Source organism: Sitophilus oryzae, unplaced genomic scaffold (genome assembly GCF_002938485.1).
Source record: "Sitophilus oryzae breed Bouriz unplaced genomic scaffold, Soryzae_2.0 scaffold_1801_pilon_pilon, whole genome shotgun sequence".
In the NCBI taxonomy this organism is placed as follows: Eukaryota; Metazoa; Arthropoda; class Insecta; order Coleoptera; family Curculionidae; genus Sitophilus; species Sitophilus oryzae.
This window is the reverse complement of record NW_022146504.1, coordinates 1,945,022-1,969,486: the sequence shown is the minus strand read 5'-3', so window position 1 is coordinate 1,969,486 and position 24,465 is coordinate 1,945,022. Positions and strand designations below refer to the sequence as shown.

General features: G+C 33.6%; 1 protein-coding gene across 2 annotated transcripts; it reads left to right on the top strand.

Moving 5' to 3' along the window:
* Nucleotides 1–1,151: 1,151 nt before the first annotated feature.
* Nucleotides 1,152–22,277, top strand: LOC115882989 (short transient receptor potential channel 5-like). Of its 2 annotated transcripts, none has more exons than XM_030901261.1 (3): nt 1,152–1,395; nt 16,154–16,489; nt 20,205–22,277. In XM_030901261.1, the coding sequence occupies exons 1-3, from the start codon at nt 1,233–1,235 to the stop codon at nt 22,025–22,027; spliced, it is 2,322 nt and encodes a 773-aa protein (XP_030757121.1). In that variant the 5' UTR covers nt 1,152–1,232; the 3' UTR covers nt 22,028–22,277. The 2 variants fall into 2 exon arrangements, with proteins under 2 accessions (XP_030757121.1, XP_030757122.1); XM_030901262.1 differs by lacking the exon at nt 1,152–1,395 and adding an exon at nt 1,503–1,663.
* Nucleotides 22,278–24,465: the final 2,188 nt, after the last annotated feature.

Below are 24,465 nucleotides of genomic sequence, written 5' to 3'. Positions count from 1 at the left end.
ATACCAAAACTGATGAAATATCTACATATACACAGGATATCTCAATATTCCGTGGACATAGAACTACTGCATATTTTTGGACTCAAAATAAGCCCATTAGACACAATTTACCTCTATACAAAAGTGCTTTATTTGTCCGTTAGAGGGCATCAAACTTTAAAAAAATAAACAAATTTTTTCAGATATTTTAAGAACCGTTATCCCTATTTGAATGAGATTTTGGGTGTCTATATTTTGCTTTAACATTTGACTTTCACAACAATCAAGAAAAATTATGGAAAGGGTGAAAACCCCTACAAAAATTTTAATGTAAATATTTTCCAACTCCACCGACGATAGATTTTCTTTTCGTAAAATGGTCCCTCTAATATTTACTACATTTTTCGCCTCTTGTAAAAAAACGCCACATCCCATAGTTTTAGAGAAGAAATTATTTGGTGAATTTATTTTTCCAAAGCCGACCTACCAAATATACAGAGAGTTCCAATATTCCGTGGACATAGAAAAACTAAACTTTTCCTCAAAAAGTATGTGCGTTGGCGTTTTTTACAAGAGATAAAAAATATGGTAAATACTAGGACCATCTTACGAAAAAAAAAAATCGGTCGTCGGTTGAGTTAGGAAAGTATTTATACTAAAATTTAGGTTTTTATTGTAGGGGTTGGTGTAGTTGTTTTAACATTTCCCGTACTTTTTTTGATTTTTATGGAAATCATATGTTAAAGCTCTTAGCAAAACATAGACACCCAAAATTTCATTCAAATCAGAATATCGGTTGTTAAAATATCTGAAAAAATGTATTTATTTTTTTAAAGTTTAATCCCATCTAACGGACAAACGAAGCACTTTTGTATAGAGGTAAATTGTCCACGGAATATTAGGACACCCTGTATATGTATGTGAGGGAGGCTATACCACGGCTATACCATAATAATTGGGAATGGTTGAATAAGCTGAAAATGATGATGATGATGGTGATATTTCAAGAATGATACAGTGTAGGCCTGAATTAGTACAAGAATTTCTCTAGAATAGAAATCCTGAATAATTTTTAAATTTCTCATTTTTATCAATTTTTTAGTTAGTTGGTTTAGTGGGGTTTAGTATTTCCCCTTTTCATTTACCCTGTATTTTCTGAAAATATTTTTTGACACTGGCAGCATTCAAACCATCGCATCTAAAAAAAACATCAAAATTTTTTAAATATTTAAATATCATACTTTTTGATCATAATGGAAGAGGATGAAAACAGAAAACCGCCCCTGCCTAATCAAACAGGAGTACCACCCTATCGTCGTCTTTCAGACGAGCCCGATACCTTAATGCCTAGACCCAGCATTATATTGCCACATTTACAAGAATCTGAAAAAAAGTTTTTTGAACTTGTAGCTGCAGGTATTCATTATCGCTATTTTTTCAATACCTAACTGTTACCTAAACTTATCTTTTAAAATTAGAATTATTGAAAATTACTTATTTTCTTAATAATTTAAGTAGGTAGAATAGTTTAAAACAGATATTTTATGTGTTCTCATCTGAATGGGCAACAGCTCAGCTACCTTGAAACACTGGCTCCGGATCGATCACAGAAGTTAAAGGACGTTAGACGATCTTGATATTCGGATGGGTGGACTGGAAATATCCGTGATGCTGTTGTTCCAAGGCAAGAGTGTAAAACTTAATTGAGACCCACTGCTTATTCAGGCCGCGCGCCGCGCTTGTTAAGCTGCGTCCACATTGCTCGCGAGCAGGCCGAACGAACACGTGGAACACAAAAAACATAGCAAACAGTCAGAGCGAGATGTTCGCGGCGCTCGCGACGCTCGCGGTGTTCCACGTGCTTGTGATTTCATAAAATGCCGGTTCATCAAAGAGACGCTTCGGAGCCATGGGAGCATACTTTACGGCGGTTTGAAGCGCTCGTGCTGTATGCGTTGTTTGTTAATTTTTAGTTTGGTTTCATTCATAGGATTGGGTATTTACTGCAGTATGATGATACTACCATGATTTTTCTTATTTTAATTTGTTCAGAATTACAAATATTTGTGTTTTTTCTTGGATTAGTAATATTAAATATACCTTTTCTTAATGTGATCTTTGAGAACTTTATTTATATTTTGGCATACGCCTGGTATTTTTAGCCGACCATACCAATAGGTATGGTAGGCTATTAAGATCGGCAAAAAAAAAGTTTTTTTAATTTCACTCAAAATGAGTTATTTGGTTGTCTTCTTCTCAATACAAAATATTTTTATGGTGTCTGTCTGTCCGTCTGTCTGTCCGTCTGTAACACGATAACTCAAAAACTGCTGAACCGATTTTAACCAAATTTGGCACAAAAATACTGTGGCACCCGAGAATCTGGCCATTAGTTTTTGGTGGGGGTGGGAGGTTGGTAAGGGGGTATGGGAGGGGGTTAAAAATTTAAAAAAATCGTAACTCCAAAATTACAGTAGCTAGCGAAACGCGGTTTTCAAATTTAGATTAAGAATAATATTTGCAACAAAATTTGTAATAACATCAAAATCAGTCAAAGTCGTAGTTTTTGAGATATTAACATATTTTAGTATGGTCGGCTATACGTGCCTCCCGGCGCCAATTTGTTTTTGAAATGCGTTGCTAAAAACTTTGAATAAGTAACCCAAGCTGGTATGTGAGTCTCTAGTTGTAAAGAATCTTAATGTTATGGCCAATCTTTTTTTAATCGGAATACACTTCCTAAACGTTGTTTTTTTTTCTCTCTATACGGGGGCCAACTAAGTTCATAAGTCTCTTAAAATCAGTAGCGGACATGCGATAAAAATGTTAAAAAACATTCTGTCTGTTTGAAAATCGCGCATATGTTTACTTTCACTGTGCTGCGATCTACTTTTCAAATTATTAGACATCCAACATCGCCTTTTTTTACTCTTTGTTTCCTTCGTTTTACATCGCACTAGCAGCCACTATTAAAAATAATGCGGTATCATCTATGTCCGAACAGCACGAACGCAAGCACTACGTTACAATGTGGACGCCGTCGCTTGCGAGCCGAAAGATCTTGAGAAACACGACAAACAGGAAGCGTAAACAACGCAAGCACAATCAGAAGCAAGAGCGCGAACAGGATCACGAGCAATGTAGACGCACCTTTAGAGGCCGGATGAGGTCGCATATCTTGTAAGAGTCGATTTAGATACTCGGTAAATCAGTTTTCCCATTAAAAAAGTTGGTCCTTTCGAAACTAGCTCTGGCAGGAAAAATACTTTAGAATGTTTACGAGGAGTGGGGTGGGGGGTGGTGTTTAATTACCGCTACCTTACAGATCTATTGTGTGTTCCCCTTTCTTGAGTTATAACGGATGATAACTCAGGGCAGTCTCAGGGCTTTGACAAAAGCCAGTATCTGAGACGGCTCCACAAAGGCCAGTTCTCCAAAGAAGACCTTAACTTAAATATTTAACATTTAACTTTACTTTTCATTTGATTTATGGGGGATAGTATTTACGAAAAAACGTTAACATACCTATATACCTTAATGGACACCTTATCAAACAACATAATTAATTTGGAAAAGAGAGTTACAGTGTCACATTGGAATTGTTGATTTTCTTAAATCGGCCACATTAGGCGGGACTTATGCAGAAAGGTAGATATGGTATTACATGGTGTCATCCAACCTAGATATTTATAGGGTGGGATACATTGATCCTTAGCCCTATTTTGGATGTGAAGAGGTCCAGCCTTTTAAACATCCATTTTCCTTCGCTCCGTTTCATGTTTTTTCATCTCATTTGGAAGGATGCATTTTGTTAATATACAGGGTGGCGCACCTCATTCGCCTTGTCGGTTGATTATACGAAAACGGAAAGATGTAGAAACACATTTTTTTATGGGTATATGTAGAGAGGTAATGTGCTTAATTTAAAATTATTTTGAGATGTACAGGGTGTGTCAGAACTAAGATCCATACCAAAGTTATATTTTTTCTTATGGAACACACACACCCGGTATTTTATTTCATTTTTGAATTCTTGGACATAAAATAAGGCATTTATTATAAGGGTTTAATTTGTTTAAATGCTTTGGTTTTTGAGATATTTAAAGATATTTAAATATGCATGCTATAATACAAAGTTTCTCAACACCCTGTACATTACTTTTCAGAGTTAATTCTTGTGCTGACTTTGAAGCCAGAGAAATAAACTTTACTAAAAAAATTATTGCTTCCTTAAATGTATACAGGGGATCAAAAATTGCTGGTTTATTTTAAATATTTATTTTACATAAAAACTTCGTTATTTCAAATACAACACTATGTATTTTTTTGAATAAGTCCAAGCTTTAAATGCTCTTTCAAACTATATTGGGGTTTCCTATACCTATCTGACTCAGATTTTGAATAAAAAGCGATTTTTCAATAAAATAACAATCAAGATGGCTGGTGTCGCCTGGCAATTTTCTAGCGACACTTAATAGCTATTTTGAAAATGGACATTAATTTATGGACTTTATTTAAATTTATAACAGCTTACTTTTATTTAATTTACCTACCATAGTTTAATAAGTAAGTATTTATTATTTTATCAAGAAAAATAAAGAAGTAGTTCTTTGATTTATAATATGATGACTTGAAGATATATTGGATTTTCTCTAAAAGAGCCAATTAAGGCAAATTCATTTTCTTCACTTCCAACGACAGGTTTCTGCCTAATAGGTTTTTCATACACCACACTATCAACTCTGCGACATATGAAAAGTAGTTTTTCAAAGGAACGCTTGTCTAGAAAATTCCTATTTGGATATCTTTCAGCATAAACGCTTCAGGCCAACAAACAATAATTGTTCTCACAAAATAAAATCACTAGTAACATATCCATTCCTTTCGCCAGCAGATATTGCTTCATTTTTCTTGTTAAAATAATAAATACTTACTTATTAACCTTATTGTAGGTAAATTAAATAAAAATAATCTGTTATAAATTTAAATAAAGTCCACAAAGTAATGTCGTTGAAAATAGCTACTAAGTGTCATTAGAAAATTGCCATGGCGACAAGCCATCTTGATTACAATTTTATTAAATAAACGCTTTTTATTCAAAATCTGAGCCAGATAGGTATAGGAAACCCTAATATAGTTTGAAAGAGCATTTAAATCTGCTTCGACTTATTCAAAAAAATACATAGTGTTGTATTTAAAATAACGACAGTGGTGGTACAGTGGCGGACTAAGCCTGTCGGGGGCCCGGGGCGGCAAAGCTAAATGTGGCCCCCGGTCTGCACATTTTGTAAAGATTGAATGACGTATGAATAATGGTTGACAAATTATAAGTATTTATATACTGTACTAATTGTAATAAAAATCGATATATGCAGGGTGTCACAGAAATAAGTGCAAGTATTTTAAGGGGTGGGAGATAAAAGAACCATATTTTTTCTTTATCGTTTTCCAAATAAGTCCAAAATAACGGAGTTATTTTACTTTGAAAATATACAAAAAAAAAGTTGCTCTTGTAAATTTGTTCTTGTAATTTTAATCTATGTATGATGACAACATATGTATGTTGTCACATTAACAAGAAATTATGTTTTTTAACTAAAAAAATTCCCGAAGTTTTCAATTGTTTTTTCGCGAAAAAAACCTCATAGACGTGTTTCTGGGGTTGAACTATACTACCAGTAAAATACTTGTACTTATTTCTGGGACACCCTGTATATTACAGTCAGTATGTCCCCGGATTGTCTTTACAAGAGGAAAAACTTTTTAATTATTGACTTTTTGAAAAAAATGCGTTCATAAGAATTTTTGCTTGTTGTAAAATGGCGTTTATAATTTTCTACATATCCATACCGTTTTAGAAAAAATAAAAACATAAAAATGTAGTTTTTTAATGTAATTTTTCCGCAAAATAAAAACACCACAATACACCAAAACACTTTTACTTTTACACTGGACGCGCGTTTCGCTAACCATGTTAGCATCATCAGCAGATGATTATAAACTAAAGTACAATCTACAAGTTGAGCGTTTATATACTCGCCCAGTGGGCACCGAGTGGGCGTGGCAAGAACTAGCCAACCGAGTCAGAGCCAACTGAGCGTAACTGTTAGATTTCCGCCACTAGAGTAGTAGGAACAAAGAACTTGAAGGAATTGGACCGTTGTCTCTGTTCATACTATATTTACATTTATTAATTCTGATGCTTTCATATGCATCTAATTGCCTGTAATTTGAGACTAATTTTAAATTATTAAGATCTATACAATGTTCTTTATCAACAATATGTTCGGCAACGCAAGATTTATCCGGTCTACCATATCTTATCTGAGCTAAATGTTCTTTAAATCTAGTTAATATTGATCTTCTAGTTTGCCCAACATATTTCTGATTACAATCTTTACAAGAAATTTCATAAATACCCGACCTTTCCAGTGGAGATGTTTTATCCTTTGGATTACCTAATAATTGTTGTAATTTATTATTAGCACTATTCACAAGTTTATAATTGACATTCTTAAAAATTCCTTTTAGACCACGGGTTAACTCTCTATCAAACGGTATCGAAAAATATTTAGACGTATCTTTCTCCACTTGAAAAGTCGAATTTTCAGACATCATTAACCTATACCTACGTTTTCTAATTAATTTATCAACTAGTGAAGGAGAATATCCATTACACTCAGCTACATTCCTAATGTAATCTCTTTCTATTTCATATCTTTCGTTGGAAAGTGGGAAACTAAGTAATCTATGAACTAAGAAATTTAAACTAGCCATTTTATGTTCAACACTATGATGTGATTCATTAGGAAGATATCTGCGTGTGGTCGTATTTTTCCTATAGATATCAAATTCCAGGCAATTATTAGCATTTCTAATAACTAATACATCTAGAAATGGTAATCTGTCGTTGTTCTCAATTTCATGCGTAAATTTAATGGAAGGAAAACGATTATTTAACTTAGAAATAAAATTATCTATGGTGTCTGAATGTGTGTCAAAAACAGCAAAAATATCATCCACATACCTAAACCAAACTCTTGGAAAATACTCAAACTGATTCCTAGCCTCCACTTCAAACCTGCTCATGAATAAATTAGCCAAAAATGGAGACAATGGATTACCCATTGCTGTACCTTCTCGCTGTTCAAAAAAGTTGTTATTAAATTGAAAACAATTTTGTTTCATACATAACGATGTAAGCTCAATATATTCAGTCACAGTTTTGTTGTCGAGACCATTTGCGTTCAGTAATTCCTTCAAATAGCCTAAAGTATGTGGAATTGGAACACTTGGGAACAACGAAGACACATCAAAGGAGACCAAAATTTCACCTTCATGCAATGTTATATCTTTAATTTTGTTAATGAATTCAATATTATTTTTAACTGCGAAAGAAGGTTCATGATCAGGTAAATTTTCGAACTCCCTTGATAACCATTTTGCCAAATTATAAGTCGGAGAACCTACAGCCGATAAATTGGGCGCATAGACTTGTCCGGTTTATGAATTTTTGGCAAAGCATACAATTTTGGTAATGAGGGATTGGATACTTGCAATTTCCTCTTTAAAGAAAGATCAATAAGGGTGTTACATTCTTTTAGAGTTTTTTTAACGTCTGCTACCATCTTAGACAAAGGATTCTTTTTCAAATTTATGTAGGGGCCATTATCGATTAAGTTGTTAACCTTATCGTAATAGTCTTTTTTATCTAATATAACAACCTTATTTCCCTTATCAGCTTTTAGGTAGAAACAATCTTTGTTACGCAAACTCTTGACAATATTGTGCTCCTTGTTAGATTTTAATGATTTACTTGAAACGATATTTTTTGATAACTGATTTCTACAAGCCTCTCTTGCAAATACTTTAGAAGCCTCGGGCAAGTGCTGAATAGCAGTTTCAACACCAACGACGATTTCCTCCAAAGCGCTACCAGAGTTGGGCAATGCAAACTTTAAACCTTTGTTTAATAAACTGAGCTCTTGTTTATCAAAAGTCTGCGAAGAAAGATTCTCTACTATGTTTATGTCTCTTTGGAAAACATGTTTGTTTTTAGAGCTTTTTAATTTTTTAAACTTACTATTCAAAATGGACATTTTTTTTAACAAATTTTGAATTGATAACCACAAACATATTTCTCTGAAAGAGACACCAACATTCATACTCTACATTAGTTAGCTTATAAGTAAGTTTTTTGTAAAGTCCATAGGCTTCAATTCAAAATCTAACAAGGAGCACAATATTGTCAAGAGTTTGCGTAACAAAGATTGTTTCTACCTAAAAGCTGATAAGGGAAATAAGGTTGTTATATTAGATAAAAAAGACTATTACGATAAGGTTAACAACTTAATCGATAATGGCCCCTACATAAATTTGAAAAAGAATCCTTTGTCTAAGATGGTAGCAGACGTTAAAAAACTCTAAAAGAATGTAACACCCTTATTGATCTTTCTTTAAAGAGGAAATTGCAAGTATCCAATCCCTCATTACCAAAATTGTATGCTTTGCCAAAATTCATAAACCGGACAAGTCTATGCGCCCAATTGTATCGGCTGTAGGTTCTCCGACTTATAATTTGGCAAAATGGTTATCAAGGGAGTTCGAAAATTTACCTGATCATGAACCTTCTTTCGCAGTTAAAAATAATATTGAATTCATTAACAAAATTAAAGATATAACATTGCATGAAGGTGAAATTTTGGTCTCCTTTGATGTGTCTTCGTTGTTCCCAAGTGTTCCAATTCCACATACTTTAGGCTATTTGAAGGAATTACTGAACGCAAATGGTCTCGACAACAAATGTGACTGAATATATTGAGCTTACATCGTTATGTATGAAACAAAATTGTTTTCAATTTAATAACAACTTTTTTTGAACAGCGGGAAGGTACAGCAATGGGTAATCCATTGTCTCCATTTTAAGCTAATTTATTCATGAGCAGGTTTGAAGTGGAGGCTAGGAATCAGTTTGAGTATTTTTCAAGAGTTTGGTTTAGGTATGTGGATGATATTTTTGCTGTTTTGACACACATTCAGACACCATAGATAATTTTATTTCTAAGTTAAATAATCGTTTTCCTTCCATTAAATTTACGCATGAAATTGAGAACAACGACAGATTACCATTTCTAGATGTATTAGTTATTAGAAATGCTAATAATTGCCTGGAATTTGATATCTATAGGAAAATACGACGACCACACGCAGATCTCCTAATGAATCACATCATAGTGTTGAACATAAAATGGCTAGTTTAAATTTCTTAGTTCATAGATTACTTAGTTTCCCACTTTCCAACGAAAGATATGAAATAGAAAGAGATTACATTAGGAATGTAGCTGAGTGTAATGGATATTCTCCTTCACTGGTTGATAAATTAATTAGAAAACGTAGGTATAGGTTAATGATGTCTGAAAATTCGACTTTTCAAGTGGAGAAAGATACTTCTAAATATTTTTCGATACCGTTTGATAGAGAGTTAACCCGTGGTCTAAAAGGAATTTTTAAGAATGTCAATTATAAACTTGTGTATAGTGCTAATAATAAATTACAACAATTATTAGGTAATCCAAAGGATAAAACATCTCCACTGGAAAGGTCGGGTATTTATGAAATTTCTTGTAAAGATTGTAATCAGAAATATGTTGGGCAAACTAGAAGATCAATATTAACTAGATTTAAAGAACATTTAGCTCAGATAAGATATGGTAGACCGGATAAATCTTTGCGTTGCCGAACATATTGTTGATAAAGAACATTGTATAGATCTTAATAATTTAAAATTAATTAAACAAGTCTCAAATTACAGGCAATTAGATGCATATGAAAAGCATCAGAATTAATAAATGTAAAGATAGTATGAACAGAGACAACGGTCCAATTCCTTCAAGTTCTTTGTTCCTACTACTCTAGTGGCGGAAATCTAACTGTTACGCTCAGTTGGCTCTGACTCGGTTGGCTAGTTCTTGCCACGCCACTCGGTGCCCACTGGGCAGTATATAAACGCTCAACTTGTAGATTGTACTTTAGTTTATAATCATCTGCTGATGATGCTAACATGGTTAGCGAAACGCGCGTCCAGTGTAAAAGTAAAAGTGTTTTGGTGTATTGTGGTGATTTAGTGTTTTTATTTTGCTGTTTAACACCAAAGGTTCCAACCCTCAACTGTAATAAGTAATTTTTCCCCCCAAAAAATCCTAAAAAAAGTAAAAGTCGTAAAAATTAAAACGCTATGGTATATAATTTCGATTTCATTTTTTGATAGATCGTTATAATCATAGATAAAAGAAAATAATCTTCTATTAAGTTATAATTCATTTTGATTAACGTATATATATTTTTGATGTTAAAGTCACATTTTCCGATAACTATTATCACCCTTTCGTAGCATTGAACTAAATAAATTTTGTGCTTCTATAACATTTTAAAACAGCAAAAAATATAACTTTAATTAAAGTTCTGTCAATAATAATCTATCAAAAAAATTTTCATGTTTTTTTTTATTTTTCTCTAAAACGGTATGGAAATTTGGAAAAGTATAAACAGGAATTACCATTTTAGAACAAGCAAAAAATTTTATGAAGACAATCCGCGGACATACTGTAGATATAAATATGTTATTCATCGGCAGTGCCGTTTTTACGTAGGGACCCGACGCGCGACAGGCCCCGACCAAAGAATTAAGGGCCCCCTCGAGGGCCCTAGCTTCAAAAAGGTATCAAAAACGATAACATCATTTTTTTAAAGCTTATAATAATACATTTAAATTGAAAAACGAATGCAATTTGACGTAATAAAACAATCCCCGAGCGAATGTTTACATACATTTAATGGCAATTTATGATGACAAAGTGATGGGTACTGGTTCCACATATAAGCCGCGTTACTTTCGCGGCCGTACCAGGTAAATACCGCGATTTTGTAAGGGGACCCTTACAAAATTGGGGTATACTCCTATATAGGTCCAAGAATAAATAATAATTATTCGAATATATTATAAATAATAATTATTCGATATTCTAAACAAAGAAAATTACCCCTTGATTTAATTTCGTAAATAGAAACATGCCATTGACAATTACTGGGGCCTAATAATTGATAAGTAAATATCTGCTTCCATTTATACTGTGTTTAGTTTGCGTATACTTATGGTTTGCATACTATTATATGCATACATTACTTTATAACTACTGAACACATATTGGCCTGTTTGCCAGTTGAATAAAAAATTACTTATTAAGGTTTGGAGGCCCCCTTGAAAAAGGGGCCCGGGGCGGGCCGCCCCTTCCGCCCCCCCTTAATCCGCCACTGCCCCTGTATGCATTTAAGAAAGCAATCAAAATTTTTAGTAAAGTTTATTTCTCTGGCTTGTAAGTCAGCACAAGAATTAACTCTGAAAAGTAATGTACAAGGTGTTGACAAAATTTTTTATTATAGCATGCATATTTAAATATCTTTAAATATTTCCAAAGCCAAAGCTTTTAAACATATTAAACCCTTATACTAAATGCCTTCTTTTATGTCCAAGAATCCAAAAATGAAATAAAATACCGGGTATGTTCTATAAGAAAAAATATAACTTTGGTTTGGATCTTAGTTCTGACACACCCTGTACATTTCAAAATAAAGTTAAATTATGTACATTGTTTTCCCACATATAAGTACCCATAAAATATTTTGTTTCTACATCTTTCCGATTTCGTATAACCAACCGACGCGAACGAGGTGCGCCACCCTGTATAGATACTTCCTTTCGTTTGTTGTTTCCGTACGTGTGGTGCTGGTTCGTAGAGATGAGTTCTAATGAAATTCCAAATCTCTTTACTCGCTTTTCTTTCTGCCTCAGTACTCTCATCTGTATCGTGTGATATTAAATCACGTGAGTTTTTAGGGGATCTTTTTTATGGTTCTAAATAATTTTTAAGTTTGTCAAAAAAATACATGCAGTGTGAGAAAAAAAAATGATTTTTTAATTTTCGGCAATTTTTTTAAAATACAAGACCTAAAAGGGGGTCAAATTGCTTTTAGAATTCTTACATTAACGTATTCTAATCGTACCAGGTGAGATAAGTGGAAAAAGTTAATAAATAAAAAATACGACTTTTTTTAATAAAGTATATATATCCAGAAAATTATATTTTGTGCAATATACACACATGGCCAAAATTATTGCATATAACGATATTTTTGTTTTATTTTGGACCTAATATGATTGCTTTTATATTTTTGGACATATTTGCTTACTACACGACTAACTAATATAATAAATTAAAAATCTAAGTACAACTAGGCTGCTATAATTTTTTTTCATAATGAGTGAAAATCAACAAAAACAAATATTATTTTAAACAAAAAATATTGAAAACAATTTTAATTATTTCTCACAACTAATAGTTTGTATTGCCTCCTCGAGCCTCAATGCAAGCTGTGAGGCGACGTGGCATGCTCTCAATTAAGTTGTCCAGAAGATGTTGAGAATGACATTATCGACATTATTTGAAGATGACATTATCGTCCATGTAAACAAATTCATCCCCCACTGCCCCTCGAAATGGACGCACAATTGGCTCTAAAACGTCTGTAAGATATGAGGCACCTGTCATTGTGCCATCAATAAAAACAAGAGGAGTTTGAGCTCCATGCATTATACCTGCCCATACCATAATGCTTCCTCCTTGAAACGGGACACGGGATTGAGTCTTCCAGATGCTCTCCAGAACAAAGTTCGTCGCGAGTCTGACACTAGACCTATTCTTGTTTAATCACTAAACATGACGAAATTCCAATTAGGTCCATTTGCTCTCATCTCCTCAGCCCATTGTAGTCGCTAATTTTGTGCTGTAAATTAAGCTTCGGAACACGTAGAGGCCTTCTTAAATGTAATCCTCTGTCATGGAGTCTTCTTGCTATGGGCTTTCTTGAAACATTTACTCCTTCAAGGCGAGCTAACTCATTTTTAATAGCAGTACTAGAAAGCAGGGGATTGCTTCGTGCAATTAGGGTTAGGTTTGGTTTGGTTTGATTTGGTTTGGTTTTAGGGATAATTTAATAATTAAATAATTTTTTTAGGGATATTTGACGATATACTTATGTATACAGATAAAAATCTTGTCCCAAATTCGTGGTACGAAAATTGTTTTTTATGACGATATCTGAAAGTAATTATTTTCAATTCAATAATTCGTATAAAGTAAAGCTTTGAAAAGGAAAAAAAATGCAGTTTTAGTGTTTATTGATTAATTTTCATATTTAACAAAAAAAACCTAGATTACTCTCAGGTAATTACTCTCAGATAGATTTTTTTAGGAAATTTTATGCTCTACAAGAATCCGCGATGTAATTTTTTTTATCGTAAACCGTTTTAAAGTTATGGTACTTTTAATTGAAAAAGATTTCTTTACGTGTTATTTAAATGGAAAACTTTGAATGTTCACCGACACGTTATAAAATTGAGCTAAAAATCCTGCCTTCCGTGGATATTTTTCTCTCGGTTATCAGGTTCATTTTAATCCATAAATTCCATAGGTTAGTTTATTTGGCTCATCCTAATAGGTAAGTTTTTTATTTATGCAAAAGCATAGTAAGTAAAGCAAGTAAAAACTTTGAGCCTATAATGCTCCATTAGAATAGCTGTCTATTCATCTTTGGGCATAACTATATTTTCTGTGATCTTTGTCAAAATACCAGCTTCAAAAATATGAAATATGTTCATTTAGAACATATTTCATATTTTTAGATTGTAATATATATCCTTAGAATATATGGACCGTTCTATTCCGAAATCCAGATAGGAGACGCATTTTAATTTTAATTATTCAGGTTTTTAATTTCCGTAAACTGCCATCCGCATTTCTGTCCTTTGTTCTATTTCATTTTTTTTTGTATTATTTTCCGCCACGGTTTCTTCGTCTGCTGCTGACACACCTATGTGCGATTAAATTTAGAGATTAACTGCACCAGTAAATTAATAAGTTGTAGATGTGTCTTAAATTTTAATAATTTTATAGGTGTTTATATGAAACCTAAACCATCGATATTATGTTCTATTTGTTAATTTTTTTATTCCATAAATATTTAAGTTTAAGTAGCTTAACCTCATAGTAAGCTAACCGGTATAACTTTATTATATCGAGTCCTCCCTTGTCTCCGGATAAATTTAACTATACTTATAAACCTTATGTTAGATTTTCGCCAAAAAAAATCTACCTAAAAAATTACTTATTCCGTTTTTCAAAATTTCGTATAAGATGAGTATAATACAAGAAAATGTTAAAGTATTTTCTTTATGCTGGTATAGGCATAATCTGAGGGGATCTAAACCCTATAATGGCCTACCGAAAGTGTGAGAAATTGACAATTACTCCCTGCGACCTTTTCAGATATATTGTGGTCGTCTTCTGATCCTTAGGTCACATTCCTAGTATGTATGTATGTATGTATGTAGGTCACATTCCCCAGTCCTATCCTCTTCAAAAATCTAGCAATTTGAAGGTTGAACCCTCCATATATCTCTTTCTCAATAGCCTATCATTGTATAGCCTATTATTGTATACACAAAGAATTGCACATTGACCAGGATATAGCACCGACATAAAATGTGATCTGTCGATTCTTCTTCAGATTGACAGAACCTGCATGTGGCTTTGTCCATCAATCCCATCAGCTTTAGAGGCCTATTCAGGTTACAATGTCCTGTTAGCAGATGCACTACAACTTTGATTGTCTTTCTGTCTTTGTTTATCAGGTCTGCCCCAAATTTTCGCAATGTTCTACTATGAACTTTTTCGTCTCTGTTGGACACCATGTTGGACACCCACGTTTTGTAGCCATTCTCGTGACTGCTTTTGAAACGCCGCAGAAGGGTTCTGGGCCCTTTCATCTGATTTTTTGTTATCCTTGTGATCCTTGTGACCCTCGTGCCCTAGTATCCAGGCTAACGTAACAATATATATCTAATTTCATCCGGTGTCTTAATAGATTTTAAATACCCTTGACTTGGAACAGTAGCACGTTCCAGATTTCCAGATGTCCGCACGTTCAAATATCAACATTTTCTAACTTTACTCTAACCAACTCTAAATAAAACTGAAAAGAATAATTTTTACGCTGACGAAGTTTTTTTTTAAACAAAAAAAATCGAAATCATGCTTTGTATCAGGTATACGAAACATTTAGAGCAATTATTATTGAACCTATATAGCAAAAGAGGCACATGTTGACTAATGTTTAGTTAGACTAATGTTATTAGTAACAATGGTAATCCGTTTTTCGTGAATATTTTAATGTCAAAGCAGTGGCGTAGCGACAAATTATGGGCCGCCCCGCGAAATTTGAGTTAGGCCCCCCCCGGCCTCCTCTCCTATTCCCTATTTTGGGAATAATTCTATTTTTATATTATTTTATTCCCGGACCTTAGAGGTTTCGGGTCCCCTTTAGGCCTGGGCCCCCCACAGCTGCGGGGGTTTGCGGTAGTAGCGCTACGCCACTGTGTCAAAGGGAACGGCGATAGTGTATTTATTTCTTGTAAAGCGTACTTTACAATAGAGTAGAGTACTACTGGTCGTACTTTTTTATCCTTGTAGATAAAGTAATTTCAATAAATGACATAAAAAACAAAGACTTTTTTTTAATATTACAAAGGCGCTCTTCGTTTAGTTTGATACAGTGAACGGTTTGGTTTGGTTTGGATGCGTCGATTTTAGTATTAGCGAAATGATAAAAAATGTAAAGAGATTATAATTAAATTGAGGAGTTTAGAATAAAAGTAACCAAAGTGACTTTTTGTTTTAAATGGACTTAAGTACAGATTTAGATACTTTTGTTAGATACCAATTTATTTAGTATAAAAGGAAATTAAGTAAATTCAACACTCTACTCTACTTAGTGCCATTGGAGAATTTACTTAATTCCATTTTATACAAAATAAATTGGCATTCTATTATATCTAAATCTATACTTAGAAAAAAGCCACTGGTATCTCTTTTATTCTAAGCGTCTCAATTAATCTCATATTTTCGCTAATACTAAAATCGATGCATCGTAACATTTAAACGTTTTATTTTTATCTGTAGAAGTTAGATACATTATTTTTTGACACTCTGCACCCTGTATACATACAAACAGGTGAAGCTAACAAAAGCTTGTTAAATACTTATCATGTTATGAATTTTAGGTGATGTGTTGGCTGTTAAAGCATTTTTGGAAACCAATCGCGGTTTCAATATCAATTGCGTTAATTTTCAAGGAGTATCAGCATTGTTAGTAGCAGTGCAGAATCATTCAGAGCCAATGGTAGAATTTCTTCTCACTCAACCTGGAATCGATATCGGTGATTGCGTGTTGCATGCCGTCAAAGACAACCAGAGAAAAATTTTGGAAAGCCTTTTAGAAAAACTGAGCCAAATTGCACCTAGTTTGGAATTTGTCGGTGTTACGCATAGCTCAGATTTTCCCGACTATGTTACCCCTTTGATTTTAGCATCTCAGTGTGGACATTATGAAATTATAGGTATAATACATATTATACCTTTTATATATAATGCAACATATAAACATTACATTGTATATTCTACCACAATACACCAAAAGACTTTACGTATGCACTGGATGCACGTTTCGCTAACCATGTTAGCATCATCAGCAGATAATTAAAACTAAACTAATATCTACAAATTTTTATATCGGTTATTTATTTATTTATTTAGCGTATGGCTCATATACATGCAAGAAAATCAGACTCTTAAACATAGACATAAAATAAACTACAATGTAAGTGAAAACGTTACAATGTAAATATAAAAAAAACAAGTATATGATAAAAAGACAACATAAAACACGTATTTACGAACACTATATATTAACATCTAGATGCCCTAACCATTCCAAAGTTGCTGGAGAAGTCTCCAGAAAGTCCCTCCAGTCTTCACCATAAGCGCGTAGGTTGCACTCTCTAGTTATGTGATGGATGGTTTGGTGAGGGGATCCGCAATCACATTCTGGGGAAGGTATTTTACCCTACTTATAAAGGGAATCCGCACATCTTCCATGACCAGAGCGTATCCTATTCAAAGTTGACCATGTTTTCCGGTTTAGATCGGTACCCGGTGTCTGGCAATAGTTATTTTTCAACCAGGAGTATAGATGCACTTCTCTCCATAACTGAAGCCACTGTTCTCGAGAATTGTAGTTACCGCTTTTTAGTTGTTCAGCTGTTCGCAAAGGTGGATTTCTCGACTTCAGTCTATTCACCTGTAAAGCAGGAAGTGTTTCATGAACAGGTAGCGTTGGGTTAGCTAGTATTTTATCAAATTCTCTAAGAAGAGCCTCGTTTCTGCGTAGATTTGGAGGTAGGATGTTACTCAGAACTGGAAGCCAGTGACTAGATGTGCATCTGATTGTTCCTGTAATCAGCCGCATGGTGTTGTCCAGCTGTCTGTCTACGAGATTTGTGTGGTGGCTGTTCAACAACACGGGTGCACAATATTCTGCCACACTGAATACCAGGCTAAAAGCGGAGATCCGAAGTGTTGTTGCTTTGGCACCCCAAGAAGTACCACAAAGTTTTTGTATAATGTTGTTTCGTATTCTGATTTTACCAGAACCTGAAAAATGCCTGAAAAATGAAACCTGCCTGTTCAACTGGAATATGGTCTAAGATACTATCCTTTATTCTATTGAAAATAAGTCGTTCTAGGAGCTTATAGGTACAACTGTGAAGGGCTATGGGTCGATAATTCTGTGGTTGACTTTTAGATTTTCCTGGTTTTTCCTCGTTTATATTGGTATTCAGTTGTCACTGACCAAGCGTGGCAAAACTAGCCAAGCGAGTCAAACCGACGCGACTGAGCGTAACAATTAATTTTCTAGTCCAGAGCAATAGTAACAGAGAACTGGAAGGAGTTGGACCATTATCTTTGTTTATATCGTTTTTACATTTATTAATTTTCACGCTATAAATTTACTAATGACAACATAATGTGCTTATGTTTATAACTGACATTCTTGAAAATTTTATTTAAACCACGGGATAACTCTATCAAACTACATTGAAATATATTTTAACGTATCTTTCCCCACTTGAAAAGTCGAATTTTTAGAAATCGCAAACTTAAACCTATAGTCTAGATCCCGGGGGGATCAGACATAACTTATTTTCACAAGAATGAAACCTTAGACTCTCAGTACTGCTCGCATGTGCCTTGAATACCGGCGTGTTTGTGGGGTTCGCCCTGTGACACCTTGGCAGATACCAGATGAGAGAGGTAACTAAAAATAAGAGTTACTTAACTTAAATTTGTATAGCTGATTTTTATATATACCATATTGTAGAATATTACTCTGAAGTAGTATCAAAATATTAGACACTTTCCATGGACCAGAACATTTATCAGACGCTCCACAAAAAATAAATGAACTTTACTTATTTTTACATGCCTGATTTTTACACATGTTATTAAGACAGCTATTATAACGTTATATTTAATCAATCAGACAGATTGTAATGACCAAACATCCCCTAAGAAAATATTCAGCCGTAAATATCAGCGCGAGGGTACTAATCGCATGCGTTTCAGAACGACATCCATGGTACATCGATAGTTAACTTTTGTTTGTGGAGCTTTAAATCGTCTGATAAACGTTCTGGTCCATGGAAAGTGTCTGATACTTTTGATACTACTTCAGAGTAATATTCCACAATATACAGGGTGTTCCTTAATGACATGGTAATACTTAAGGAGGTGGTTAAGATTCTTGGATCTATTCTAAGGAAAAAATTTCACATGAATGTATGTCCTAAGCATATTAATTACTTAGATACAGGGTAATAATTTTTTCTAAAAAAACTTTTTTTATAATAACTCTGATTTTATTACAGATATCTTTATTAAACTTGATACGCGCTATGCATGTTCTATACTAAGAAATAAAACAATTTTTTTTTGTATATCAAAATAGCATTTTGATGCATGAAAGACGTGTATCAAATATACCATCAGAGATATTTTGAAAAAAATAGAATTTTTTTACTAGAATAGGTACACCCTGTATATATAAAGACACCCTGTATAAAAAATCAGACATACAAAGTAACTCTTATTTTTAGGTACCCTTTTGATCTGGTATCTGCCAAGGTGTCACAGGGCAAACCCCACAAACACGCCGGTATGCAAGGCACAAGAGAGCACTACTGAGGGAGCCTAAAGCGGGGTTTCCACATGCAAGGATTACTGGCGCCACAATTAAATGGCGCCATTACCCGTTTCCACAGGTCTATAGTAAATTTAAAACTGGCATGTTATTACGGTCAGTTTTATGAGATTTTAACACCTTTTTTATGAGATTTTAACACCTTGTAACACCACTCTAGGGTGTAAGTATTCATAATACTTCGAATTTTGGCCTTTGCGGAATTTACATCAAAGTTGCTGAGAGAATCAGACATGACTCCAACAATTTTTCTTAGGGCTTCATCCCTTTTATTTCGGTCCTTATAATCACTTATTTTATTGTTCCATAAGCTAGGATGTTGTTCGTAGGCTTCCAAAAACTTTATTATTAAATTAGTAGACCACTTTTTTGAAACAAACGACATTTTTACGGGTCGGGATGCTTGCTGTATTGTTTACACACAAAACTGGCGCCAAAAAGTACAGGAGCGTTGAACTTTACTGGCACATGAATTAGTGGCGCCACTAAACTTGCGCCAGTCGATTTTACAGGTTTCCACATACAAAAAAAACTGGCGCCAGTTGAATGGCGCCCGTAATCCTTGCATGTGGAAACCCCGCTTTAGGTTTCATCCTTGTAAAAATAAGTCATGTTATGCCTGATCGCTTTGGGATCTTACTCTACGACGTTTTCTAATTATTTTATCAACTAATGAAGGAGAATATCCATTACACTCAGCTATATTCTTTCTATTTCATATATTTCGTTGGTAAGTGGAAAACTATTACTACTTTCTAATGACCAATACATCTAGAAATTAATGTTATTTTATCGTTGTTCTCAATTTCATAGGTAAATATATAATGGAAGAAAAACTACTACTTAATTTAGAAAAAAGTATATTTGTTTTTGACACACATTCCGACATTATAGATAACTTTATTTTTAGATTAAATAATAGTTTTTGTTCCATTAAATTTACCTATGAAATTGAGAAACAACGATACGATAGTTATCATACTATATTGACCTATAATTATTTTACTATATTGCAGAACTCCTTATCCAGAGAGGACACACTATTAGTAAACCCCATCCAGCAAGCTGTCGCTGTTCGGATTGTAGAATACATTTAGAAAGGGACGATCTTCTTCATGCTGAGAGTTTAAGACTGAATTTGTACCGTGCGGTTACGAACCCAGCCTATATCTGTCATTCCACACACGATCCCATTCTAATAGCCTTTCAGTTATCGGAGGAACTAAAAGAATGTTCCATGTTAGTGCCGGAATTTCGCGTGGCTTATGCCGAATTATCAAGCGAAATTAGTACTTTTGCTGTCGATTTAATTGCCTGCTGCCGAAGCACTAGCGAAATGGAACTCATTTTAAAACAATCTTCTGGAACGTCATCGCGTATTTACAGTCTTCCCAGGTTAGCATTAGCTATGGACTATAAACAGAAAACTTTCGTGGCTCATCCGAACACCCAACAAATAGTTGAAGCAGTGTGGAGCGACGATTGGCACGAGTACAAACTAAAATCTATGTTTGTCGCTTATATTTTGCCAGTTTTACGAATCTTTGTACTTCCCATTATAGCTTTGATGTGTTTAGCTCTACCCAATCACACTTTAACAAAGCACTGGAGTATACCTCTGAATAAAATGATTAGCCATATAGCAGCTTACATCGTGTTCCTCATCATAATCTTTCTAGAATCGAATATAGATAAAACGGGTCAGAAAAGGAAACCCCCGAACTCTGGATTGGAGCCGATTATTATAGTGTTTGTGGCTGGTCACGTATGGAGTAGCATAAGAATGATGATGCTCGTGGGGCCATCCAGATATTTTAAAAAATTATGGAATTGGCACGCGGTTATTAGTAACTGTCTATTTTTATTAACGTTTCTTTTTTGGCTTGCTTCATATTTTGATGCCGTTAACAATGACCAGGTAGACTTGGAACGAAAATATTGGCACCATCTGGATCCATTACTGATAGCCGAAGGCACATTTGCTGTTGCAGTTATAATGGCGTTTTTTAAGCTTATGTTTTTCTGCAGATTAAATTACTATCTGGGACCTTTGCAAATATCTTTGGGAAAAATGTGCGCCGATATGGCAAAGTATTTTACTATATTCACGATAATAATAATATCCTTTAGTGCAGGCTTATGTAGATTCTATCAGTATTATGATGGGATGGTGCAAATAGATGATAACGAGATGAAAACCCAGCAGGTATCGTCTTTTGTAGATTTCTCTTCAACTTTGAAAACATTTTTTTGGGCCATACTGTGTATGGCGCCATTGGAGAGCGCAGACGTTGTAATTGAAAACTTACCGGGAGAGACACCTAAAACAACAATTATTAACACGCACACATTTACAGAAGCTGTGGGATATATATGCTTCGCCTTATTCGAAGTTCTTATAGTAGTCATGATTTTAAACATGCTGATCGCTACGATGTCATCGACTTTTCAAAGAGTCTTAGATAATTTAGAAGTTGAATGGACTTTTGGCAAGACTGACTTTTATCTGGAGTATATGCTTCAGTCAGCTACACCATCGCCTTTTAATTTAATCCCGACACCAGGAGGAGTTACTATGTTTATGGAAATGATGAATGGTACTCGTGCCGCTGGCAATAATGAAGTAGGCGGTTGTTGCCAGAGAAAAGCAAGCCCTAAGGCATCTTTTGATAAAAATATGAATGAAATGGAATATCCAGCATTAATGTCACTTTTAGTGCAGAGATATTTTAGGGAAAAAGATGAAGCAAATCAAGCAGCGAGCGAATTAGATATTCTCAAACAAGAAATTCATGAATTGAAAGCTTTACTTAATGATATTATCGCAGAGAAGGAATAATCTAAATTTTGTTTTTTATGATATACAATCTTATTATATTATTTTTAGATATACATATATATTATATAATTTATACCTACACCTATAGTTATACATATGTAAAATGTTTATATAATATGAATTAACAAAATAATAATGCATCAATATATTTTAGTATTATCTTGTTTAAAGAATACTTATCAACAGTTTAGATTATCAAATAAATGTCATATTTTTCTATATTTTGTTTTCAAATGTTCCAGAGACACACATAAGGTACAGATGCATTAATAAAAGGTTAACTCTGTGACGATCATAACAGTAGAAATAATACAATATGATCGAATAAAAACGACGTCAGCGATGGCTATAAAATAAAGATCGTTGTCATTGTATTGGACGCCGCGCCGTTTTATTTTCGATCATACGGTACCTGCTAATTATCAAAGTATTTTAATCTCATCGCCACGTTAGTAGGTAGGTAACTGTAATTTCTTATTTAATATTTCTACACGGCTGATGCTTCTTTGAACAGTTTTTTTCCCGAAATATGTTTTAAGGTAGTTTATTTTTCTTGAGGTTTAAATTCTAGCATTGAAGACCCTTCCCCGAGCTGAACATATTAATTAATTAAAATAATAATTTAAATATAAAATAACTAAAGTTTTCCAACTTAAGAAAATAAAAATATATTAAGATGATATTGTTCAAGTCTTTTATATGATATTGTCAAGACTTAAATATAGGCCAACTTGGGTTTACATCAAATTGGGAAAAATCATGTAAAATATAATTGTAGTAAACCAATTTGATGTAGATTCAAGGGAATCGTTCACGTATACGTTGACCTGGATATGTTCTTATAATAAACATTGTTAATTAAAACAATTAAAATCAGGTCGATGTAAGCGTGATGTTTCAAGGCTAGCTCGTACTAAACATCGGTGCTGGAAATATACAAAGGAGATTTTTGAGCACGTACCCGCCGATAATTGGGACGAGCGGACAAATATAAAATGGTGTGCTGAAGACAGGGAGGAGTTAGTTAATTAGTCCGTCGATGTGAGTCGCATTGTTAGTCAGTAGTTGGCCAGTCAGAACCAGTTGAACCATGTTCCTGTAAGTACCTTTTTTGAGTGTACCATACATTGAGTCTTGGTATTTCCCAAAATTGTTATGCACTGTAAACCTTATATTTAATAAATGCATATTTTATCTAATGGTTGTTTTGATTGAGAGAGAGAACCTGGTATAGCGACCCTAGCAAACAACCCCCAGCTAGGTCGCGACAATATTTATTCAGATGTACTAATTTTTTGGACTGCTTGATGATCTACAATGACGTACTGACCGTTAGTTACTATTAAAACTTGAATATAGGCAAACTGACGGGGTTTAACTTTTTTTCCTTTTAGTTATTAATTATTTTTTACATCCAATTTTCTACTCATATCATACCTATAATTACCTCGGTAGAAAACATTCATAAACTTCAAAAATGCCTGTCTTAAATTATACGTGAATAAGTAGAAGGAAGTTTTTGGCTATTTAGCATGATCTAGGGTGGTCCGAATTGTATTCGTGAAACTTCGGCAGTATATTCTGCAAAAAAATAATATAATAATAATAATAAATTTATGTCCTAAAATGCTTCGTTTCGGAGATACAGGGTGTAGAAGCTTAATTTTTATTTCGTTTTTGTCCAAATAATTTCTGAACTACCCTCGATATTTGGATGAAATTTGGTGTTTGACTCCTACCTGTAGGGGGGCTGTACAATTGTTTTGGTTGTTTTGAAAACTAATAACTTTTCGCCAATATCTCTATTACATTACTGATTGAAAAAAATATACATTTCAGGCGAGTAATGGTTCTTAAGATATTTGGAATCGAAATAGTCAATACATGTTATAATCGATTAAAATTATACATGTTGACTGGATAGTTAATAGTCTGAAATAATAAATTTGAAATGTTTTTATGCCAAAGATTCAACAGTAACGGTTTTATCGTGTTTTGTTCTCTGAAAAAATCATGATTAACTTAAAAAATAAAAAGTTTCCAAATTTATCATTTCATTCAAATAATTAACTAGTGAACATGTTTATTTTTTGTCAATAATGACATATATATTGATTATTTCCATTCATAATATTTTAAAAACGGTTACTTGTTGCGATATTTAATAAGAAATATTTTTTACGTTAAAAATTTCGAAAATGTGCATTTTTCACTCAGTTTTATACAAATACTTACGAAAAGTTATAACCCTTCAAATCAGTTAAAAACATGTAGGTGGCGCCCCGTACAAGTAGGAGGCATATTGACATCGAAATCAAAGTTCTCATGTCAAGAAACACCCAGATTCGACTATAGTTTAGAATTTTTTTGGAAAATAAAATGAAAAACGAAATAAAAATTAAATTTCTACTCTGTATCTTCGAAACGAAGAATTTTAG

What these genes read in the sequence shown, in the direction of transcription:
- LOC115882989 (XM_030901261.1), top strand. Translation starts at nt 1,233, where the DNA reads ATGGAAGAGGATGAAAACAGAAAACCGCCCCTGCCTAATCAAACAGGA. An exon ending in TTTTGAACTTGTAGCTGCAG is followed by an intron (nt 1,396 to 16,153) that starts GTATTCATTATC and finishes TATGAATTTTAG; the next exon opens with GTGATGTGTTGGCTGTTAAA. An exon ending in TGGACATTATGAAATTATAG is followed by an intron (nt 16,490 to 20,204) that starts GTATAATACATA and finishes ACTATATTGCAG; the next exon opens with AACTCCTTATCCAGAGAGGA.